Here is a 25,250-nt window from a genome sequence, read left to right as displayed (position 1 = left end):
GAGAGAGGAAAGAGATATCTTGATTGAGGGAGCCATTAAAGGGCTAGTGAGAAACATGGTACTAAGGAAATCCTAGGAATCCACAGGATGACCCCAGCTAAGACTCTAAGCAGCAGTGAAGAGGACAGCTAAACTGGCCTTCCCCTGTAATCAATTTGATGATTGTTATCATAGAACCTTCTTCCAGCAACTGATGGAAGCAGATACAGAGATCTGCAGCGAAGCACTCGACCAAGCTACCTGAGACCAGTCCAAGAGAGAGAGGTGCAATATATGAGCAAAGGGGTCAAGACCATGATGTTGCTATCCACTGAAACAGCTGATCTGAGCTAGTGAGAGCTCACTGACTCTGGACTGATAGCAGGGGAACCTACACAGAACCAAGCTAGGCCCACTGAATGTGGGGGACAGTTGTAAGGCTTGGGCAGTCTGTGGAGCCACTGCAGTGGGACCAGGATTTATCCCTAGTGCTTGAACTGGCATCTTGGAGCACATTTTCTTTGGAGGGATACCTTGCTCAGCCTAGATATAGGGGAGAGGGCCTTGGTCTTGCCTCAGAGTGAAGTGTCCGACTTTGTTGATTCCCCATGGGAAGCCTTACCATTTCTGAGGCGTGGATGGAAGTGGATGAGGGAAAGGCTGGGGTGGGAGGAGGGGAGGGAGTAGAAATGGGGACAGCTGTATAAAATGAGAAAAGATCGTATTAAAAAAAATTTAATAAAAAAGTCAACTTTCATTAAAAAAAACACTGTTTGGGAGCAGGGGTGCAAGTCTTGAACCCCAGCATGTGAGAGTCAGAGGCAGGTGGATCTAGTTCAAAGCCAGCTTGATCTACATAGACAGGCCAACCAGGGCTACATAGAGAGACCCTGTCTGGAAGAGAAAAAAAAGCAAAAACCAACCAAACAACAACAACATGGGAGAACGCACACTTCCCAAACAGCGCTGTACGAGCACAAGGACAGACGCTGGCATTAAGACAGGAGAACTGTGAGTCCAGAACCAAGCCATTTGCAGCAGGGTGCCAAGACTATTCGATGAGAAAAACAACAGACTTTTTAGCAAATGACGCTGGATTAAAAAAAAATACCTAGAAACCAACATCCACAGCAATGAATTTGTACAAACTGAGAGTAGACGAGAAATTCTTCTCTATCATACAGGGAATTTATTGAAAAACTACACTAACATTACACTCAGTGGAAAGACTGGAAGCTCTCCTTTCCAACTAGGAAAAAATACAGGAGGTGAGTGTGGGGGGGGAACATACACAGAGAAAAATCAAAACACATCAAAGGCCTATACATGTAAGAACTAAATCTCTAAACTCTAAGAAGAAACAGGTAAATTTCATCATCTTGAGTAAAGCAGTTTTTTATACAACAGTATAGGCACAATGAAGAAAAACACATGCAGAGGAATGGGGAAAATGTATAGCTCAATAAAAACAATAAAAAGAGAAAAACAGGGGGCTGGAGAGATGGCTCAAAGGTTAAGAGCACTGGCTGTTCTTCCAGAGGTCCTGAGTTCAATTTCCGGCAACCACATGGTGGCTCACAGCCATCTGTAATGAGAACTGGCACTGTCTTCTGGCGTGCGGCCACACATGGAGGCAGAGCATTGAACACACAATAAATAAATCTTAAGAAAACGATGTAAGTATGAAAAGGTGCTCAACATTACACATCAGAGAAATGTGAAACCAAACCACAATATGACACCACTTCACATTCACCATGCTGGTTGAAATAAACAAGATAAACATCGAGTATAGACCAAGATGGAGAAATTCAAACCAGAGAGGAATAAAATCCATGCTACAATATGGATGAACCTTGAAAACAGCACAACAGCTCTATATAATTGTGTACGTCCATTTACACAGAGAACAGGAAACCGAGGTCATCAGGAGAGCTCAGAGAGGAAAGGAACTTACAGTCCAGTCTGACAAGCTAGGTTTGATTTCTGGGATGCACGTAGTGGAAAGAGAGAACTCCCTCAGAATTCATCCTCCGACCTCCACATGCACATGGTGCTACACGTGCATGCGCACACACACAAACACAACACAAAAAACAATAGAAAACATTTTAGAGATAAATCTACAGAATAGATTGGTGTTTGCCAGATGACAAAGGCAGAGTGTAAGTGAAGCTCTCTGCTTAACAGGTATACAGTTCCTTTGTGTGTGAGTGTGGGAGAGGGAGATTATGGAAATACCCTGGAATTAGTGGTGATGCCTCTGCAGCACTGTGAGTATATTAATGAGCATTTAATTATGTTTTTAAATTATGTAAATGCTCAATTCTATCATTTTTAAAGGTAAAAAATAAACTTTTATCTGACGTATATTTGCATCTCTTTGTGGAACAGAAGCTGAAATAACACACAAAAAATGGGGGTGGTAAATTATTTTTCCTCTTTAAAACCTCTTAGCTTAGCATAGCACTCTTTATGGCTCATATATACACAAAACTGAAGCCAACTAAAAAACATTGTGACAGTTACAATACGGCTCTGAAAATGAATGAGATATTTCAGAATCTGAAAAAAAACATACAATTACTGAGTGAAATATTTATATATGAACATACATACTATGTATATAGGAACATACACTTCTATCTGTAAAAGCGCTTCACAGTGGTAACCAGAAGAGTTTTTGAGACTTTTAATTTATACCACCTCATATTATTTCATAATTTCATAAAAATAGTTTTAACTCAAATAATATCTGAACCCTTTTTAAAAATATAAGTTCATATATTCAGATGACTGTTAAAATATCAGAGATTCAAGTTTATCTGTTGAATAAAACATGCAGTATATGCAAGGGAAGACTTTTTAATATTATTTTTTTACAATCACAAAATGGATGTTCCAATAAAGCAACATGATTTTCTAATATATCACATTTATTATAATGCAGTATTTGTAGACAACTTGCCACAAAGACATTTTACATATTATATATGCCCCAAGAAAAACAATTATTGTGGCCAGAAAAACATCTATGTGAAAAAAGAATATAAAATAATAAACTAGCATACTTCGGATAAGAGAACCAAAAATTAGATGACTGTGATAGAAACAACTTATCATATTTGATATCTAATATAATCTGATGTGTCTTCTAAGCACAAGAATGCTATCAATTATGAAATAGGGAGAGTACATTTGCATAGTAAAGTGCTGAGTGCTTAATACACAAAAATCTACGAAAGGATGACTGTAGGATCAGAAGCCTAAAATGCATATTAGCAATATTATAGAATGTGCATTCCATCTATTTCTTAACTGTATGACACACTCTGCAAAACATACAAAAGAAAATTGACTTCACCAAGACTCCAAGGTGGCATCATACTAGTGAAAGAGAAGGCAATGGATGTTAAACTGGAAGAGCTGCCATACTGAATACTGATGGAAGATTTCATCCCCAAAGTCATTGCTGCTCCATTTCAGATTGGTTAAGAGCAGTATTACAAAAAGAATGTCAACACAAGAAAAGAGACCATCACTAGCGTTAGCATGGGGCTGACCCATAGCTTATGTGTGTTTCAGCTACTTGGAGCTAACAACTTAGGCTTTTTACAAAGAACTCAATTATGAGGAATGGTATAAGTACCACTGAAAAGGAACCAGAATAGAAGGCACTCTGTGCTTTTTAACGTGACTTCCTGCCAGCTCCCAATCATAAAGAATTCAAGTCAGACTGAACCTTTTCATAACCTGAGAATTAAGGTCCAAGAAGAGGTGAGTGGCACATGCAAAAAAAATAAAATTAACAAATACTTGGAGGTAAAAATGAGAAACTTGAGAGAATTTACACTTTTACTTATTTAATAATGATGTTAACGAGTGGGGGGGGGAGATTTACCTGCCACTCAAAACCCACTTTTACTTATCTAATAAGAATGTTAGTAAGAAGGAAAAGAAAATCTTACCTGCCACTCAAATTCGCTGTCTGACCAATCCCAGTAAGTGCTGATAGATGAGGAGACATCACTGCAGACACTTCCCTCAGGGAATAGGTCAAAAGAAGTGAAGTCTTGATCATCCAACAGCGAATAGCAATCATCTTGATCTCCCACGGAAACGGACGAAAACAGCTCCTCGCTACATTCCGAGCTTGCGACACTTGTTCCACAAGAAGTTAGGTTCCACCTTCAAAAGCACAAGAGAAGTAACATCAGGAACCCCAGAACCACACAACGTGAAGACATTAACAAAACCCACTTAGGATATTTGTGACGAAGGACTTTTGCAGTCTGAGGGTAGTGTGATTATTTTTTAAAGTCTTTAACCTTTGGCTGAGTTACTATGAGGGATTATATGAAAACCCATATAGAAAACTTAACACATGCTAAAAAAAAAAACACTAAATACACTAACCACTAAATTTACACATATATGCGCATGTGTGTGTTTGGACCAGAATACAACCTTGTGTCGGTTTTCAGGAACTGTCCTACCTTTGTTCATTCACCCATTCAACAGTTGTTAGTAACAGCTAAGTGCCAGATACTATCTTCAGTGCTGGGGGAAGCTGCAACTAATTGTTTTTAATTAGAATTGCCTTTCAGCATGCAAAAATCCTGTGGAAATATGTTTGCCTCCCTGAGCAATAATGACGTTCTTCACATGAAGTCTGTCTGCCACACTTAACAATAACTAGTCAATCAGTGACAAGAGTCAGGCCTTTGCTTGCTTTTGTACTCTTACTGTGCTCCTTGAGCTTCCGTGTGTGTGTGTGTGTGTGTGTGTGTGTGTGTGTGTGTGTGTGTAACAAGGCTCTAGAATCCTCTCAGATGCCACGGCCTTTTTTTTATCAGCATCGAGTGAAAAGGATTCACAGCTAAAACAAAAAATTGGCAAAACAGAAAAATAGCACCTTTTCCTGTCACAGATTTTTAAACTCCATATATGTATAGCTAGTCTAATTTAGAAACATAATTCTTCTTATCTTTAAGCAATGAAGATAAAACAAAGTAAGTAATATTTATCTATTTCTGGAACTTGGTTCTATGTGAACAAGAGGTTTATAATTCCCCTTCTAGGAATCCACTCCCTTCCCCAAATAGAAATTTGAAAAATAAAAGATGTATTACAAATATGCACAGATAATATTATTCTATTGTTTTGTTGTTGTTGTTTGGTTTTTATTTTTTCAAGACAGGGTTTCTCTGTGTAGTCTTAGATGTCCTGGAACTCACTCTGTAGACCAGCCTGACCTCAAACTCAGAGATCCACCTGCATCTGCCTCCCAAGTACTCAGATTAAAGGCATGTGCCACCATTGCCTGAAAAAGAATGTTATTTTAAAAAGATAAAATAAATGCCCTAAATGCCCCTAGATGGAAAATTGGATAAAAAAAAGTAGTACATTTACACAATGGAGTACTACACAGCAGAAAAAAATAACGATACCTTGAAATTTGCAGGAAAATGGATGGAGCTAGAAAATATCATATTGAGTGAGGTAACCCAGGCACAGAAAGAAAATTATCACATGTACTCACTCATAAGTGATTTTTAATCATAAAGCAAAGCAAACCAGCCTACAAATCACAATCCCAGAGAACTTAGACAACAATGAGGACTCTAAGAGAGACTTACATAGATATAATCTACTTAGGTAGTAGAAAAAGACAAGATCTCCTGAGTAAATTGGGAGCATGGGGACCATGGGAGAGGGTTGAAGGGGAGGGGAAAGGCAGAGAGGGTAGCAGAGAAAAATGGAGAGCTCAATAAAAATCAATAATAAAGAAAGAAAGGACCTCAAAGCATCAAGAATGACAGCTATATCTCAATACTGGCATTTTCAGACTATGAGAGTTCTGGGCTGGGGAGGTGGTTCAGTGGTTAAAGCACTTGCACCACAAGCCCAAGGACCAGAATTTCAATCCCAGAACCCATGAAAATATTTATGGTGGGGAATATTGTCCACCAGTAATTCTAGCGTGCTAGCGTTCTAAAGGCTGAGAGAGGGGACTCCCCCGCCGGACAAGCTGGTAAGACAAACTAGCTGTGTAAGCAAACACTGGCTTCAACTGAGAGATCCTGCCTGAATGAACCAGGAGAGCAGAGAAAAACAACTATCAACACCACTTGAGCCTACACACACAAACACATAGCACATACTCACATACGTGAACACACGTGAACACGAGAAAAAATAGAAAAATACACAATTGCAATAAACGGTTCACAAATTAAATTGTGAACACACACACAGGAGAGAGAGAAAAAAAGCCGCAAATCCAAAACTTTTGTCAGGCAAGCTTTATACTATAAATAGGACATTCCACTCTGACCTCATATGATCGGGTACAGTCAAAATAAAGGTATGCTAAAAATATTATATGAAATTTTCTTCAAGCTATGCCTGCACTACTCATGTGAAACATAAATTCAGCATTTAGACTTTGGTCACATCTCTAACATATCTCATTATGTATGTGAATACTGCAACCAAAAAATATAAAATTAGAAACATCAGATTCCAAGTATTTCACATGAGCAATCCTCAATCTGTATTTATATATATAAAAAAATGAAAAGAAACACAGTGTTGCCAATATTCTCTCTGAGAAAAGAGCGGCTTTTTAAAGAGCCTTCAATTTCCTATAAAGAGCTTTTGAAATAAAAATTTAAATAAGATTCTTTTAGACTGTTCTGATAGTTTTGAATTCTCAATGAATGTTGAGTGTGTGTTCAGCACGGATTCATTGAAAATTACAAGCCTTTATACTTTTAAATTGCTTAACTATTTTATGTGTATGGGTGTGCATACCATGTGCATGCTTGGTGCTCAGAGAGGCCAGAAGTAAGCACTGGATTCCTTGGAAATGGACTTACAGATGGTTATGAGTTGCCAGGAGGGTGCTGGGGATGGAATCCTGGTCCTGGGGAAGAGCAGCCGGTGCTCTTAACCACTGAGCCATCTCTCCAGCCTGAGCCCTTACATTTTAATGCTGTCGAACACCAAAATATGACCATAACATTAGACTCAAAGGATGAGAGTAATGATATGGTTGTAGTTAGAATCTGAAGAGAAAAATGTAGACAAAACTGCCAATATTTATGGTGTTTGACTTTAACAATTAAGCTTGCTGTTCTAATTGCAGGGTAATTTTTTTAAAGAGGAAAGCCAATAGCATTTCTTCCCAAGATTGTTCTAGTATACATATGGACTAAAGACTTGGTTATTTTGATAAGCAAACATTTAAATTCTAAAATAAAACCGTCTGCTTTTGCTCAAGCCTGATCCCAGTACTCAGCAAGCTACAGCAGGAAGGAATATTTATGAGCTTGAGCCCAGCCCAGGCTACAGAGCAAAATTCAAGAGGACCCTAGGATATACAGTGTGTTCCAGGCCAGCATGTCAAAAATAAAATTAATTAGAAAAGTTTTTAAAATTAAAAAAAAAGAGCTAGGCAGGTCAAGTGGTGGCAATACATGTCTTTAATCCAAGCAGAGGCAGGCGGATCTCTGTGAGTTGGAGGCCAGGACAGCCAGGAGTGTTTTACAGAAAAATCCTGTCTCAAAAAACCACCCCCCCCCCGGAAAAAAAAAACAGAAGAGAGAGAGAGAGAGAGAGAGAGAGAGAGAGAGAGAGAGAGAGAGCGAGAGCGAGCGAAGAGCTAAGAGCTAGGCCCTTTTCTGAAGGGAGAGACAGTGATAGATACGGAGAAGGAAGGTGGGGGAAAACGGTGGGCGGACCATATGCAGTCGGGATGTGATATATGAGAGAAGATAAAATAGAAGGGCATGGGTTCTAATCCCAGCATCAGGAAGTAAAGATAGGAGGAGAAGCAGCAACATAAGTCCCAGGCCAATTTGGTCTTCACAGTGAGTTCCAGGCCAGTTAGGACTATATAACTATATGAGACTGTATTTAAAAAGCAAAAACCATGAGGCGATCAAGATGGGTTAAAGTGCTTGGCACGCAAGCCTGAAGAACCTCCAGTTCCATGCCTACGTGGGAAGATTACAGGTGTATAAACAGCACAAGCCTGGAGATGGGGATGTATCTCAGTGGTAAAGAGCAGTCCCTAAATGTCTTTATCCCCTACAGTGCTGACAAAATAGGTGGCTATAATAGCTCACAACTGATCTGGGCCTGGCCTTGCTGCTCCACGGCTGTAATCCCTAGTGCTCAGGAGGTGTAGAAAGGAGTGTAACTTCATGGCTAGCCTGGGCAGCTCAGCAAGATTCTGTAAGATGAAAATAAACATAGGACAAGGGATATACAATAGCAGTAGAGTATTGGCTCAGCATGCATGAGGCTCTAGGACAATCTCTAGTTCTGCAAGAACCAATCACCCAACTGAGAAATTGATGTATTCAGAAGCTCATTTCACATCCTGCCAGAAAGGTACATAAAAATCAGGCAATCTCCTCACCCATTCGCTTTTCACAAGGGTTTATGTTGATGACATAGTCCCCTGACAGATGAAGGGAACGACTCATCTGGCAGTTTTATTCTCCTCTTTCATCTCATATTTGAGTTAGAGGACTTACCAACATTGCTGGGAAGGAAACAAGAAATCAAAGGAAGGTAAACGAAACCTCTTTTTACTATGGAAAAACCTCACCAAAAGGAAATGTCTTAAGCATGCATATATACTTAATCCTGACATTTTGTTTACAAATCTACTCATTTTTGACTTATCAAAATTTATTCTTCTCTTCCAAAATTCTAGACAAACCCAATTACATCATAAAATATAATCATAGGAAAAGGTAAATGTTTCTGAGATGGAGTCGAGAAACTTAACCCAGACCTGGTTCAAACTCCTGGGCTCAAGTGATTCTCCTACCTTGGCATTTCTGTGTGCCACCACAATTATGGACAGTGAGTTCCTTAATAAAGGCATATCCTTGTCACGGAATTTACTTTTCCCCAAATCTAGTCTGTAGGTATGGTAATCAATGTCACGGATGAGATTCAACTTTAGAAGCCATTAGTACTAGTGCCAGGACTCCCTGGACTAATGAGACTGGTATCTGATAAATGAGAAGGCACAAAATTGTCATCATCACAAGGCCCTTAGCAAGGGCAGTATTTAAACAGTCTGGCCATTTTCTTATCTGGTAACAAAGAGGGAACAAAATCAAGATAAACCAAATATCTAATCACTGACAAGTTCCTGGATGCAATAAAGTTTGTTTTATAATGACTAAATCTTAAGCTGGATTTTTATGCTCAACTATTCAGACCTGGTCTGTGGACTATGGCGTGACTTGGCAAACGATGTGAAGCAAAAAAGGGATGCATTCAACTCCAAAATAAAAGAACTCCCGAAATTAAACTGTGCCCACATATATGACTTAGCTGCTTGCTTCTCCCGGAAAAGAATCAGCAGCAAGCATATGATCTCCTCAAACACAATTCTGAAGAAAGGCAAGAAGGCAGAACACTGCTTGAGTGTGAAAAGATCTAAAAAGAAAGGCAAGCCAGGTATGAAGCCTCACACTGGGGAAGTAGGGTCTCAGTGAGTCTAGGGCCAGTCTGGGTAGAATAGTGAAGTCCAAGCCAGCCTGGGCTACAGAGCAATAAAACTTTCTGAGGGGGGAAGGGGGGAGGGAGGGAGGGAGGGAAGGAAGGAAACAGAAAAGAGCCAGGCAGTGGTGATGAATGCCTTTAATCCCAGCACTCAGGAGGCTGAAGTGAGCTCATGAGCTCGAGGTTAGCCTGGTCTACAGAGTGAGTTCCAGGACAGGCACAACTACACAGAGAAACCCTGTCTCAAAAAACCAAAAAAATAAAATAAAGAAAATAAAGAAAAAGGAGAGGGGAAAAAAGTCATCAAGTTTAGTGACATATGCCTATAATCTTGACACTTAGAGACAGAGACAGGAAGATAACAAATTCAATGCCACCCTTAACTACATGAAACCCTATCTCAAACCTCTAGCCAAACAAACACACATTAAGATAGCAATAATAATAAACAAGGTAGTCTGGGGCAAAAATCCATTTTGTGTGTGTGTGTGTGTGTGTGTGTGTATATATATATATATATATAATTAACTCCTTTCTCCCCTACTTTCTGATGAAAAATACACATATCTGGGATTCCTGCTTATTGTTCCAAGCCTTGTGAAAAGATGTGTTGAAAAGGGATATTCAAAATGAAACAGTCAATCCGGGTTTGGTAGCTCCTGCTTCAAACCTAGTACTCAGGAAAGCAGGATAGAACTGTCTCAAGTTCTAGCCCAGCGTGGGCTATACAGAGAGTTCCAGACCAGCCTAGACTACATAACGAGACCTTGTCTGAAGTAAACAAAAATAACTAAATAAATAGGCAGACAGGAAGTAGGAGAAATTATGTTTGAGTTCAAAAAGCAGAGCCTTAATAGGAGCCTACCCTTTCCACCCTGGCTGCCCTATTCTGGAAAACAGTCTTGACCTTAAAAGAGTCTTGAATGGGTGATAACAGAGAACGCGTTGTAAAAGAAAAACAACAAAAAAAAATTCCTTGAATGCTGGGAACCGAATCTGTGTCCTCTCTGGGGCATTACAATGCTCTTGACCATGGAGCCATCTCTCTAGGCCCTCAACTCTCACCCAGTCCCTTACCCTTAATCACCAGATTTTGCAGTGCTTATCCTCGATCAATCACCAGAGATGGCAAATTCTGAAATTATTTAAATGTACTGGGCATATAACTTTGTCTAGTGCTTCAAAAATTAAATACCTTAAGCACACTTAATTTTGTCAATTTTCTATGTATGTTTGTTATATCATGGGCTAAATAGACTTAGTTTAAGAAAGCTCTGTGATCACTAATAACATTATATTCTTTAGTTGTTTTTTTTTTCTTTCCTGTTTTGGCTTTTTATTCTCAAGACAGGGCTTCTCTGTGTACCAGCCTGGGCTGTCCTGGAACTTACTCTATAAACCACGCTGACCTCGAACTCAAGAAATCCCCCTGCTTCTGCCTCCCGAGTGCTGGGATTAAAGGAGTGTACCACCATGGCCAGCAATCCTTTAGTTCTAATTCAAGTTTTCTCACCGGCTCCAAAGGTGTAGTCTATGACTGAAAGGTCATAGACTAGAAATTATGAACTTCACACTTGGTTTCTATCTCTGGGCCTCAGTTTCTTCATTATGCAATGAAGACTTAGCTTATCAGAAACTCCCTGTCATCTCGTTTTAAAATGTGTTGTGCCGAAATTCTAGATGATTACTAAGCTATAACATTTTCTTTCCCCAAACTGTAAATTTACTTTTTAAAATCTCATTATAAACCAGGCAGTGGTGGTGCATGCCTTTAATCCCAGCACTCAGGAGGCAGAAGCAGGCGGATCTCTGTGAATTTGAGCCCAACCTGGTCTACAAGAGCTAGTTCCAGGACAGCTAAGACTGTAACACAGAGAAACCCTGTCTCGAAAAAACAAAAACAAAACAAAAACAAAACCTCATTATATATGTAAATGCATGAATTACACAGTAAAGATAGGTCGATTTAAGGATTGGGGGGAATATATGCAAAATATGGATAGATGTAACCAAACACACATAGCAAACTTGGACCAGAAACCAGAACTGGATTCCTTATTTCTAATCCATAGATGGATCATTTCCCTCTTCTCTTATCCACACTCTGCCAGTCCTGGTGTGTGTGTTTGTGTGTGTGTGTGTGTGTGTGTGTGTGTGTGTGTGTGTGTGAGAGAGAGAGAGAGAGAGAGAGAGAGAGAGAGAGAGAGAGAGAGAGAAGTTGAGGGGCTAGAGCCAAGGCTCCACGGTTAAGAGCATGTACTGCTCTCGCAGCCGAGCCAAACCCCTTCCCAACATCCACATACAGGCTGTTCACAACCAGCTGTAACTCCAGTTCCAGGGAGTCTGAGGTCTCTGGCCTCCATAGACACCTGCACTTTCATACACGTACCCACCCCTGACACACACACACACACACACACACACACTTGAAAATAAATCATTTTTAAAAGTTGAGGCCAAATTGAAAACCCATTTCAAACTGCTCAAATTAGATATAACACTTAAACGCTTGCATGTCCAGAACACTGCCTTCCAATAAAATAATTTAGATGAACCCTCTGAAGAAATTATTTGTACAAACTAACCCATCCTACACTCGCTCTACTTCCCTCGCCAGGGATGCAAACCACGTGGTATGTTTTAGGAAGGAATCTTCCAGAGTTTACATTTTGGGACAGCCTACAGAAGTAATGCAAGGTGTTCACAAAGGAAGGAGAAAAAAACTGACTAGTTTCTAGGGTAACTAAGGGTATAGCTCACTTGGCAGAATGATTAGCATGCATGAGGCTCTGGTATCAATCCACAGTGCTGCAAAAAGAAAATTATAAACTGAATTGATTAAAATACAGTAAACTTAGTTGGACATAACAAATGTTTGTAATCCCAGAATTTGGGAAAGGCGGGGAGGGGGTGCCAGGAGTTCAAGGTCATCCTCACTGAGTAACCAGTTTGCTGAGAGAATAAGCTACAGGAGATCCTGCTTTCAAAGCAACAAGGGGGAGGCGGCGGGGACACTAATTTCCCAATGCTCTGGTACAACGTGGATTAGAACGGGGTTAAATATCGAGAAAGAGGAGGTTCGATAAGATCCACAGATCGATTTGGGGCTCCCTGAAATCGTGTGCCGGAAATGGAAGGGGTTAAACTTTGGAAGATGAATCTAAAAATCAAGAGTTTGGGGTTTAAGATTCTCGGCGTACAGATGGGGGCGGGGGTCACAAAGAGGTAAAGGAGAAGATCTGGAAGGAAGGAATCAGTAGAGTCCAAAGAGGAAAGGGGGAAAGAAGAAAGAAGGCGCAGGGAAACCGGTCTTAAGAAAAATCAGAGGGCAGGGGGTGAACTGGGAGGAGCTGGAGAAGAGCGCTGGTCAAAGGAAGATGGGGGAGGGGGTAGCCTACGGCTCAGCCCAGCACGAGGGACCAAGAGCAGCCGGCAGGAGGGCGACCCGGCATCTCCCAGCCGCCTGCGGGAAGTCCGCCCCTGCTCTCGGAAGAGCTCCTTACCTGTTGGTATGAAACCGGTGGAGCGGATCCGTGCGATGGCAGGAGGACAGCTGGCAGCCGAAGTCGCTGATGTCCAGGCAGCCGGGTTCCTCGCTGGGGCAGGTGCCCACCCCACGAGGGGCTCCTAGGAGCGGGAAGGGTTCCTCTGGGGTTAGAAACTTCTCGTAGGAAGTGGTGGCCGACGTCTCGTCGGACATGGTGGGAGATGGGCCGGCTCGTACTCTGGTGCTGGAGATGGGCTACTCCGATGCTCGCCCCTTCCCCCACGCTAACCTGTCCGCGGTGGCCGCCGCCCCCGGGTGTGCCCACTGCAGCCACCCGAGGAGTGGGGGGCGCTGCACAAAGGTCGCTGGAGGCCGCAGGGACCCGCCGGCCACCCAGTCCGCTTCTCCGGAACCTCGGAAGCCGCTGCCGCTGCCGGGCCCAGCGAGTCACTGCAGCGCCGCCGCCCGGCCCGGCCGCCCCGCCCACTGCGCTCGCCGCCCGCTGCGGCTTCGGTCCGCCCCGCGGCCTCCACCAGCTCCAGTGGCCCCAGCCGCTGCCCTTGCCCCCTGCCGGAGTGGAGGAGGAACTGAATGTCGGTGGTTGAAGGCCAGGGCGACCTGGCTGGCCTCCTGGATTCGGGGATGGTTGAAGGGCCCATGCCTCAGCCAGCCTCTTCCTGGCGCTTCCCACTCGCATTCAAGAACAAAATGTTAGCCAAATAACAACTGTACTCCTTTGGACTAGGGACTTAGCCAAGGTCACACTGAGGGAGCGTGTGAAAAACGAGTCTTAGGTGCCCTTGAACACCAGTAGGCTGGACCACTGTGTCTGCTTCTATTTATACTGAGCCCCCGCAGTATGTGAGCCCGGTCAAAGCAATGAGCTAGCTGTAAGGGAAATGGGTCCTAGAGAGAAGGGAAAAAATACCCGCCACTCTTTTAAGTCACTTTAGTCCAAAAAGAACCCTAATACAGCTGCTAGGCTACTCAGAGCTGCTGGACGGTAAGGTTCTTTTGTGTTCGGCGCTTTCTTTCTCTTGTGGACTCTGGAATGTCCTGCCAGTCTCCTCTGCTAATCCCTAAATCCCCAGCTCAAGTGCTATCTTTTCAGTGAAGCCTTCCCTACCTCTCAAAGGAGGAGACTTAATGTACTACTGCTGATAATGGCCCGCAACCCTGCTTCCGTTGATGTTATGCAGCTTAACTTGTTCGACCGAAATTGTTATGCCTTTCATGGCTGGCTCTTGCCAAATCAACTTACTAGGTGGCACATGGGGGCTCCTTTCTCCTAGCACTTAACTTTTCCTGCGTTCTAGCCAAGTGATTCCAAACATCCATCGGAGGCATGTTTTTGTTTTAATATCCAGCTTCTTAAATGCTCCCTTAAAAATGCATATACAAAAAATAAAAAAGCCAGGCGGTGTTGGCACATGCCTTTAACCCCAGAACTCGGGAAGCAGAGACAGGGAGGCAGAGACAGGCAGATCTGTTGGGAGTTCGAGGACAGGTCTACTAGAGGTAGTTCCAGGGCTCCAAGGCTACAGAGAAACCCTGTCTCAAAAAAAAAAACAAACAAACAAAACAACAACAACAAAAAAACACCAAAATGTATATACACATCCCTGGGGAAAAAAATCTGATTAATCCTGATTGTTATTCTTTCGGTCCCCGCCCTAGCCACTTCCACTTCTTTTAACCTCTAACCTGGCCCACCATGCTTTTTCCCTGTTTTCTCTCCCGGTGTACACAAGGGGCTTTGCCTCTCTCCTCCTCTCTCTCTCTCTCTCTCTCTCTCTCTCTCTCTCTCTCTCTCTCTCTCTCTCTCCCTCCCTCCCTCCCTCTCTCTCTCCCTCCCCCTTTCTCTCTTTTTTTCTTTTTTAATAAATACCTATGCCTATCTTATGTGTTTATGTGTCTGTTACCTGCCGCCACCGTCTGCGCAGCGTGCGCCCTCGCCCTGGGGACCGACAACCGTCTCTTCGGGGCTAGCAGCTGCTTTTATGGCTCCATGGGTCTGCTCACATGCGCCCACTGCATTGGGGGTTCTACCGCATGGCTTCCTGCTGCCGCTGGGAACCCCCATATTTTTAAGAATAACACTGATTACAGGATCCCTAAAAATAAAATTGGTGGAAACTCAAGTCCTTAAATAAAATGATAGGGTATTTGTTTTTTTAATATTTATTTATTAAGTATACAATATTCTGTCTGCATATCATTACAGATGGTTGTGAGCCACCATGTGGTTGCTGGGAATTGAACTCAGGACCTTTGGAAGAGCAGGCAATGCTCTTAACCGCTGAGCCATCTCGTCAGCCCCATGATAGGGTATTTGTATATTATCTGTAGAATAAAATGGCCAGCCAAAGAAACCTGCTCCGGCCCTGAAATCGGGACCAGTGAAAGAAACACATCCTAGCTCTGAGACCCTAGCCAGTGAAAGAAATGCGTTAGCCCTGAACTCAGAAGCAAAGAAATACACCCTGACTCTGAAACCAGAGCCAAGGAAACACACTTTGGCCCTAGAATCAGAGCCAGTGAAAGAAATATGCCCTGGCCCCAAAACTAGAGCTAAAAGGCTAAAAAAGGCCAGTGAAAGAAACACAATTTGGTCGTGAACCCAGAGCCATATATGCCCCTGACCAACTAGGCAGAAAACCAACCAATCCAGAAGCAGAAAACCAGCCAATCCCTGAGCAGAAAAACGAGTCCCTGAGTCAAAAACCAGCCAATCCCTGAGCAGAAAAACAATCTCTGAGTAGAAAACCAGACAATCCCTGAGCAAAAAAAAACAATCTCTGAGCCGAAAACCAACCAATCCCTGAGCAGAAAACCAGCCAATCCCTAAGCAGAAATACAATCCCTGAGCCAAAAACCAACCAATCCCTGAGCAGAAAAACCAATCCCCGGAGTCGAAAACCAGCCAATCCCTGAGCAGAAAAACAATCCCTGAACCGAAAACCAGACAATTCCTGAGCAGAAAAACAATCTCTGAGCCGAAAATCAGACAATCCCTGAGCCGAAAACCAGCCAATCCCTGAGCAGAAAAACAATCTCTGAGTAGAAAACCAGACAATCCCTGAGCAGAAAAACAATCTCTGAGCCGAAAATCAGACAATCCCTGAGCAGAAAACCAGCCAATCCCTAAGCAGAAATACAATCCCTGAACCGAAAACCAGCCAATCCCTGAGCAGAAAAACAATCCCTAAACCGAAAACCAGACAATCTCTGAGCCGAAAACCAGACAATCCCTGAGCAGAAAACCAGCCAATCCCTAAACAGAAATACAATCCTTGAACCGAAAACCAGCCAATCCCTGAGCAGAAAAACAATCCCTGAGCCGAAAACCAGCCAATCCCTAAGCAGAAAAACAATCCCTGAGCCGAAAACCAGCCAATCCCTGAACAGAAAAACCAATCTAGCCAATCTGAGCTCAAGGGACTGAAATCTAATTCCCACCCTGAAAATCTTCTCCAGTGAAAAACTCCTCCACTAAGAAACCCTATATAAATCCTGCATCTGGCCGGGCAGTGGTGGTGCACACCTTTAATCCTAGCACTCGGGAGGCAGAGGCAGGTGGATCTCTGTGAGTTTGAGGCCAGCCTGATCTACAACAGCTAGTTCCAGGACAGGCTCCAAAGCCACAGAGAAACCCTGTCTCGAAAAACTAAAGGAAAAAAAATCCTGTGTCTGTTAAGTTTGGTGTTGCTCTTTTTCCACCCTGGCAGAGGCAGTCACTCTCCTGTATTCCTTCCTCTCGAATGAGGTTTCAGTGAAAACTCCGGAGCAGAGGCAGAGCGGGGAAGGGCTTGTTAACACCCAGCAGAATGGAGTTGTTACATGCTGGGGCACCAGCCGAACTGTTACATCTATGGTTCAGGAAGCCCTCTCCTATCAGAGCAGAGTTGTTACACATTGGACAAACCTTTCCCCAGAGCCAGAATGTATGCGTCCCTGACCTGTGTTATTTCCTGGTCCCCGCAGCCAGAATATGCTTCCATCCAAGCTGTAACACTCAGCATTCCCTGGTCCCTGACTACCGGTATACTTTTCCATCTGAGCTGTAGCACTTACTCCTTGGCTCTCGACTGCCGGAATCCCTTTCCCCCTTTCCATCTGAGCTGCAATGCTTACATAATCTATACACATTTCCCAAAAGACTTTAAATCATCTCTAGAGTGTATAAATGATATGAAGTTATGGTAATTTGTTCAAAGGATAACCAAAATCTGCAAGTTTTAAACACGTGTGCATCACTATATGGTGGGAAGTGAACCGAGGACCTTGAGCATGCCTCACAACTGTTCAACCACAGAATTGCACCCTCCACCCTTTCGCCCCACTAATATTCCCCCCAAAGTGATTACTTCAATCCAAGAAAGTGGATTTCAGAGATGTAGCTAGCCAGCCCTATGTTCTGGAGGGAGGTATTGACATGCCAGCTGAATGTGGCTGCTTTATTTAAATTGTTTTTTTTTTTTGTTTTTTTGTTTTTGGTTTTTCGAGACAGCGTTTCTCTGTGGCTTTGGAGCCTGTCCTGGAACTAGCTCTGTAGACCAGGCTGGTCTCGAACTCACAGAGATCAGCCTGCCTCTGCCTCCCGAGTGCTGGGATTAAAGGCGTGCGCCACCATCGCCCTTCTATGCTTTATTTAAATTGTAAGAAAATGTATTGCATTGAGAATGTAGCTTTCAAAATTATCATTCCTTAAGATCTAATTGAGTTGGCCAATTTAAAAACTGTACAAATGATAGTGTTCTGCATACAGTCCCCAGTGCCGCAATCCACAGAGGTCTGTCTGTCTAGGACTAGTGAGGTTGAATGAGTGACTGCGTATGCAAAGGAAGTTGTGCAGCATTTTGAAAATAAGTGTTGGGCAAGTGGAAACCCCTTAGGCAGCATCCTGAGGCCTAGGAGCATGCTCTATCCAAAAACTAGTATGTTTACATTTCCCAGGAACGTTTTATTTCAGCAAATATCACGAGCCATATTAAAGTCCAAAAAATCTTGTACTCAGTTTGTAAGTTTACTTTCATAGTGGATTTATATAAGAAGCTGAGTGTACAGCTAGGCAGTTTTTGTTCTCAGTCCCTCCTGGGGACTGTAGATTTTTGCCTACACAAAAGAAGAAACTATTACTAACTCAGGGTGTAAGCCAGGGAATATGACTCGTGCCAGCAATCTCTGCACTCAGGAGGCTGAGGCAGGAGGATTGGCAAAAGTTTAAGTCCAGCCTGGACTGCCCTGTAGGGCCCTGCACATAAAATAAAATAGCATGATGTAATCGTTCCATATCTTCACTATTCAAGGTGTCACAATGACGCATCAACCTCTCCTCTATGCTTATTTGAACCTCCATGTTTTGAGTTTTGTCAGAATTTGCATGTCAGATTTCCTTGTACTTCTTGCCATACGACAATTTGTTGGAACATTAGCTGGAAAAGTGGATGTGATGGGAAATCACACATCTAAAAGTAAGAGCCAGACAAATTTTTGTAACGACCATGATAGAAGTTGTGGCTAAGAATGCTGCTCAAAGCAAGGGAATAGGGTCCATGCCCAGACTGAAGTCTGCAGAAATAGCTATAATTGTCCAAACTATCCATGGTAAGGTGTAATCTCCAGGGATCAAAGCATTACCTATTATTTATTTATTTTTTCAAACATATTATTTTTTGCTTTATAAATAATACCATTCAAAATTTCCACCTCCTCCCCTCCTCCCATTCCCCTCCTGCTCCCCCACTCACCCTCCTCCCTCCACCTCCCTCCTTAAGAGAGGGCAGGGAGCCCTGCCCTGTGGGAAGTCCAAGGCCCTCCCCCCACCATCCGGGCCTAGGAAGGTGTGCATCCAAACAGACTAGGATCCCAAAAAGCCCGTCCATGCAGAGAATCAAAACCCAGTGCCTTTATCATTGGTTTCTCCGTCAGCCCCCATTGTCAGCCACATTCAGAGAGTCCGGTTTATATTTTTGTATTTATTCATTCTCTCTCTCTCTCTCTCTCTCTCTCTCTCTCTCTCTCTCTCTCTCTCTCTCTCTCTCTCCATCTTTATCTCTCTCTCTCTCTCTCTCTCTCTCTCTCTCTCTCTCTCTCTTTCTGTTTTTAACAAAGACAAATTCTCCCTCAAGAAGCAATCTCATATCCTGAAATAACTATTCTGAACCAAGGCCTTTTCAGTTTCATGACCTAGGACAAGAAATTCTTTAGTCTTGAGTGCTATTTTGGATTTCTGAAGTTAGTGTAAACAACTCCACAAAGCTGGTAACTTAAGACAATGAAAATTTCAATTTCTTTTCAGGCAGTTCTGGAGGCTGAAAGTCTGAGGTCTGGGAAGGCCACACTCACTCCAGAGTTGCAAGGAGGAGAAATAGTTCCTTCTCTTTCAGCTTCTGGTGGCTGCACATACCTTCCGGTACTTGTGACTTCATCTTTACATTGCATCTTAGTCCTGACAACATTTACCAGGTTTGCCTTATGTCTGTAACCACACTGTCACAAGGCTTCAGGCATAATGATCTACTTCAGTATATAGTCCTCAATTCAAAATCCTTAACTGAATCTACTATTTTTCTCATCTACAGTAATATTCACAGGCTCCACATATGAAGATGTAGCTATATCTTTTGAGTGAGCTGCTGTTCAACCTACCACAGAGCATGGTTTAAATCACTGGTTCTAGCCGGCGCGGTGGTGCACACCTTTAATCCCATCCCTCGGGAGGCAGAGGCAGACAGGTCTCTGTGATCTACAAAGAAATCCTGTCTCGAAAAAATAAAGTCAAGCAACCAATCACTGTTTATTCTTTGAACCATAGCACGTAGAGCTTGTCTACTTATGAGTCCTCTTATAAGCTATGAGATTGTGAGGGCTACAGAGACAAGCAATGAGTGCACAATTTAGATGAAGGGTTTGGGGTTTCAGGTGTTTTGTTGTTACCATGGACTGAACCCAGTGTCTTGCACACACTAGGCAAGTGTTCTATCACTGAGCTACATCCCTAGACCAGGCTTTAGTCACTGAGTCAGAGTTCCTCCTTCATTTTCATACTGGGGTTTACAGATAAATAAATGACAACAAAGCGGTTGATAAATCAGTTTATGATCATTTCTATCATAACAAGAACAGCTAACACAAAATAATTGTAATCTAATTAAAATAGTTAATAAACACCTCTGCTTAATAATTGTAAGCATTTTTCATTTCCTACAGTGGCAAGGAATTACAATGAAATTACACACATATACATACATATCATCCTTTCCAATTTGACAGAATATGGTGTGTCGGTCTCAGCAAAACAGGAGATGTTAGGAGCAAAGTGTGCCTCATTTTAAAGTTAGGCCACATGTTCAAGTCTGATTTGAGAGGCTTTTGATTTGTACTTTATCACACTCCTGACTCCTGTGGATGTATATAGCTTTTCTGCCAACACTAACACAGGGAGAGCACACAGGCCTACTTTACACAGTCTCTGAAAAATATGGGCTAGATAGGAGTCACCCATATGATTATCTGAAAATAGAAGCTGAGCAGGACCAGGGGCAAGTGATTTATAGAGGGCATGCTGACAAGTGCAGGACAATGAGAAAAACAGGATAGGACATAGGGAGGGGAGGGAAAGAGATGAAGGCAAACAAACTGCTTTTGCCATTATTTGAAGAGAGGCTCTGGAATAGGTTATGCAGTATGAGTCGGCTATTCTTAAGGCAAAAAAATCATTGTAGCTTGAACCCTCACCATCAGGCAGACACTGGACACAAGTGCACAGGTTGGTAGTGTGATCATGACACTCTTATAGGCAGGGAAGCTCTTCTATGTATTTGGTTGTTAGTGTCACCCCAGCCGCTGGGTCCACGTGTCCTGGGAGTCTGAAATGCATCCCAGGCCCCTCCTCTGGGAGTTGCTTCAGTTCAGACTCCACCTACGAGAAAGCATCCAAAAGGTGACCCCTCCCCAGAGAGACTCAAGACCACGCCCACAGGGTCTTTAAATCACCCCCTCCCCAACAAACACGTGGTCTTTCCGGTCTTCCTTTCCCCTCTCTCCGGTAGTTTTTCCGGTCTTTCTGCCGGGAGCGCTGGCTTCCATTAAACCTGGGCCTTTTCTTCCGTGATATCTGTTAGGGAAAAAAACAAAAACAAAAAACAAAACAAAGCACAAAACAAAACCTTGGCTTTTTCTAATTCGGTTTGATTTGGTCTGGTTTGGACTATTGCATCGACTGAGAGGCTTAACGGGGTGTAAAAACTTTTCATATCCAGAAGCTTAAATGGGTCACGATGAACTATCACATAAAATGAATTTCAACTTCACAGTGATTGGTAACCTTGTGAATCAATCTCCAACAAATGAGAAAGGGGAGGAACAGTTGAAAGATCTCTGCACGCAGATATTGAACCTCTCAAACCGAATTAAAGGTGAAAAGTCCAGATTTAATGAGTACAAGCTCCCGGATGATTTCTCGGCCAGCAGAGAGAAGGGGAAAAGAGAGCAATAAACCCCATAGCCGGTCTCTATGGGGACAGTTTAGATGCCCTGTAGGTGTGGTCTTGAGCATCTCTGGGGGAGGAGCTGACAAAGGGCGGGTTTTCTCACGCGGGTTTGAAGAGAGATGGCGGGAGGGAGGGGAGACCAGTAGAGTTTCCACCTGAACACCAGTTATTTTACATGCTTCGGCATAAAAGATGCTCGGCTGTAACAGTGAGCTAGCCCGCCAACGCCTAGCAACTCTCAGGGCTGGAGGTTGGAGTGGGCGATGGACGTCTGCGGAACGCTCGGTGGGGTGGGACCGTGTCCTAGGTGACACCGGAAGGATACCGCGAGATTCTCAGGGGCTGCGACCTTCGCAAAGGCTTTTGGAACCCAGTCCGGTATGGCTACTGAGGCTGCCGCTACTCCCTGGAGGCCGCAGGTCTGGCCCGATCGGTCTCAGGGGAGAGGGGGGGGGACAAGGCGGGATGTTGCGGTTCCTCTTTCTGAATCAAGGCTAGAAACGTACAGCCACAGGAGGCTCAAAGAGACGGGAACTGAAATGAGGTGGGAATAAGACTGAACGAACTCACGGGCGACTGTTGATGACGGCACACCGGGGTGTATCGCTGTTTCCGGAGTGCTGATCTCGGTGTTTGGTTTTTGTTTTTTGTTTTATTTAGGTTGTTGGCGGTCCGCGAGCAGCCGTCTGCAAGGATGGACGCTGAAAGAGAAAGCGGAGAAAAGATCTCGGAAGAAAGTGTTGCTGGCCGGTACTCATTGGGCCCTTGGTTTCAAATTCATTCGGCCTTAGGTGGGGTGGTGGTTTTTTAGTACAAATTATTGACTGCTGCTGCTGGTACATTCTGTGGCTTCCCTGAAGGCTGTGTGCCGGGAGGAAATTAGGTTTTATTTTCGCCGCACTTTACATTCTGAAGTTGTTATTTATTTTTTAATTGGACCAATCACAGCACAAAGAGTTAGGAATTTGGAGACTGCCCTGGGGTAAGGATTGGACCGCTTTCACAGCTTTTGGGCAGCAAGTAAAGCAAAACTTTGCTCCAGACATCCCCCCCCCGCAGTGCCTTTTAGCTCCCTGTGCAGCTGTTTGTCAGAAGTGGGGAGCAGAGGAGATCTAGTAATACTTAAGGCCCAAAGTGGTTTATTGCTGGCAAGAGAATTTGATACTATACTTAAGAGCAGGACCCCTCTGGGAAAATCAGTCTTAACTGAGGTCAAAGTCTACCCTTGCTCTTGGATCTGTCTGTAATCTGTTTAGGACGTAGCAACGCTCCAAGCATCTGAAATTCTTCTGTGCTAGTTGTTTGTTTAATAAGCCAATCAGTTGACAGCATGAAACCCTGCACTCATCAAAATCTGAAGTAAACTTTTAATGAGTCTGAAAGGCCCAACCTTCTTCTTTGTTAACGATAGACTAGAGTGTAGAAGGTAATCCAAGTTACTAATTCTTAAATTTGTCTGTGCATCGTCTTTATCTGAGGGACTTGTTAAGACGCAGACGAATGGGCTTCACTAATAGAATTCTTTCATCAGTTTTTGTGGGATGTTTTCCAGATCTTAGATGTCTAACAATTTCCAGGAAAAAGCATTCACCATAGGCCCACCCTTGGAAAATTGTTGAGCTGTTATTCATGTGTCTTACATGTGTATCAGCATAACTATGGATGTGACCCAACACACTGCTAGGCCACAACTTTCTGTTATAATGTCAAACATTTGAACACATCCTGGAACAGAGCTCACCTGTAAACATGAAAGTGTTGCTGGAGGGCTTCAGTGCAAGTTACCAAGTAGTGTTCCCGCTGACCTGGCTCAGAATGCTCTCTTCTAGTAGCAAGAAAAATAGTATTTATTTTGTTAAAATTAAGGAAAGACCTGTCTTCTCTCCCTCCCTCCCTCCCTCTCTCTCTCTCGCTCTCGCTCTCGCTCTCGCTCTCGCTCTCGCTCTCTCTCTGCCTTGCCCTGGGCAGTGTTATAGGAAAAAAAATGAAACAAATATTAGGAAATACGTGACTATAGTTTGAGCTATGGAATCAGGTTAAAAGAACTGGGAACTAGTCCTTCCTCCACATACCAGGACCTTTAGGTTGATCCGTTCCTACTGCCAAATGGTATTTCTTGTGGGATTCCTAATTCCTGGGGACTCATACCACTTGGGAACTCTTGGAAGCCTAAAACACTCCCAAATGGAGTTTGTTTACGTGTCACCTGGAAAAATTTGTGTCTATATGTATGCATACTGATGCCTGTGTGTGCCAGTGCTCCACCTTGTACCATCTGTTAAGTAAGAAATAAGAAAAAGGGCAACTCCACTGGCACAAGAAATCCAATTAGGCCAAATCAAAATGCCCATCATCTTATTAAGAATGGCCTAGCACATGGTGGGGAGACATGACATCAGAGAGCCCATGCAGACCTGAAAACCATGTGTTTCTCCTCCAGAGAGGTGTCAGGACCTGGCATGCTGGGATTTGGAGTCCAGACCAAAGCAACTCCCAGGTAAGGGAAGCTGGGATGGATGCCAGGGGCTGGGGGCTATGCTCCCAACTCAGCACCATCCACTGTTTTTTTGAGAGAGGTTCATGTTGTACTGTCACTCAAAAAGATCTGCCTGCCTCTGCTTACTGAGTCCTGGGACTAATGTGCACCACCACACTCAGGTTCAGCTGGTTTTTTGACACAGGGGTTTGTTTATCTCTGCCTAATAGTGGTAGGGCCACTGAAATGTCCAACGCGAGTGAGAAGAAGACACGAGATGCAAACAAACCCATTTAGCCCATTTAGGAGTTTATTAGAAGAGAGGGGTGCTCACAGGCCTGAGGAAACGTGTGGGGACTGGGGAGAGGGCAAAGATGGCGTGTCTAGCTTTTATTTTTTTATTTTTTATTTTTAAATATTTATTTATTATTTATTATGTATACAATAGTCTATCTGTGTGTATGCGGAAGGCCAGAAGAGGGCACCAGACCTTATTACAGATGGTTGTGAGCCACCATGTGGTTGCTGGGAATTGAACTCAGGACCTTTGGAAGAGCAGGCAATGCTCTTAACCACTGAGCCATCTCTCCAGCCCCGTGTCTAGCTTTTAAAGACTGCCTAGCACATGCGCACAGGGGCAAGACGTGACCATGTCAGACACTGCTGATGCAGATGGCGGGCGACCCACGCATGCTCAAAGGGGCTTTAGTTAAGTCACACTTGTAGGTAACCACGCATGTGCACCCGTGGGTCACGAGGGCCCTTTTGTTTATTAGAAAAATTTGGGGGGTTCGAGGATCTTAATGGGTGGGAATGGGGCACCATAAAGTCTCTCATGACTGCTTCACGCTGACTTTGTGGGTGTCGCGTTGGGATGTTTGACCACATCCTGGGGTGGCTGATCACGGCTGTATTTTCCAGGCTCAGAGGAACTGGGTCGGCTGGTAGTTTGGACCTCGCAAGATGCTGGAAAGAGAAAAATTATGTTTGGGAGGGAAAAAAATTAGATCCTAGTGATTAATAGAGATGGAAGATAGAGGGGGAGGGGGTTTAGGGGTTCCCCATACCAGGAATGACAAGAAAAGAATTAAATGATACTTATCGGGTGAGTCTGGTCTGTTTAGGTAGGGCAAATTGGCTCCCTGGAGCTTGTAAGAATGTTTGAAGAGAAATTTTAGACATATTAACAGCCGCCACACACACGCTGCATTTTTAGGTGTTTTAGGGAATGAACTCAGGCCCTCATTGTAGGGAATGAGTCTTCCAGCTCTGGAGGTGCAAA

At 43.4% G+C, this 25,250-nt stretch overlaps 1 protein-coding gene across 1 annotated transcript in view; it reads right to left on the bottom strand.

Annotated features, from left to right (window-relative positions):
* Fam199x (family with sequence similarity 199, X-linked) overlaps positions 1-13,464 on the bottom strand; it is a 28,176-nt gene extending 14,712 nt beyond the window's left edge. Inside the window, exons 1-2 of the mRNA XM_075956756.1 lie at positions 13,014-13,464; positions 3,948-4,167 (exon numbers count right to left, since the gene is read on the bottom strand). Coding sequence (XP_075812871.1) covers positions 3,948-4,167; positions 13,014-13,210 — 417 coding nt within the window. The 5' untranslated portion in view covers positions 13,211-13,464. The remainder of the gene's footprint in view (positions 1-3,947; positions 4,168-13,013) is intronic.
* Between the last annotated feature and the right edge of the window lie 11,786 nt (positions 13,465-25,250).

This window comes from Microtus pennsylvanicus, chromosome X (genome assembly GCF_037038515.1).
Source record: "Microtus pennsylvanicus isolate mMicPen1 chromosome X, mMicPen1.hap1, whole genome shotgun sequence".
NCBI lineage: Eukaryota > Metazoa > Chordata > Mammalia > Rodentia > Cricetidae > Microtus > Microtus pennsylvanicus.
The sequence above is the reverse complement of the archived record's forward strand: the minus strand, read 5'-3'. Positions and strand labels throughout refer to the sequence as shown.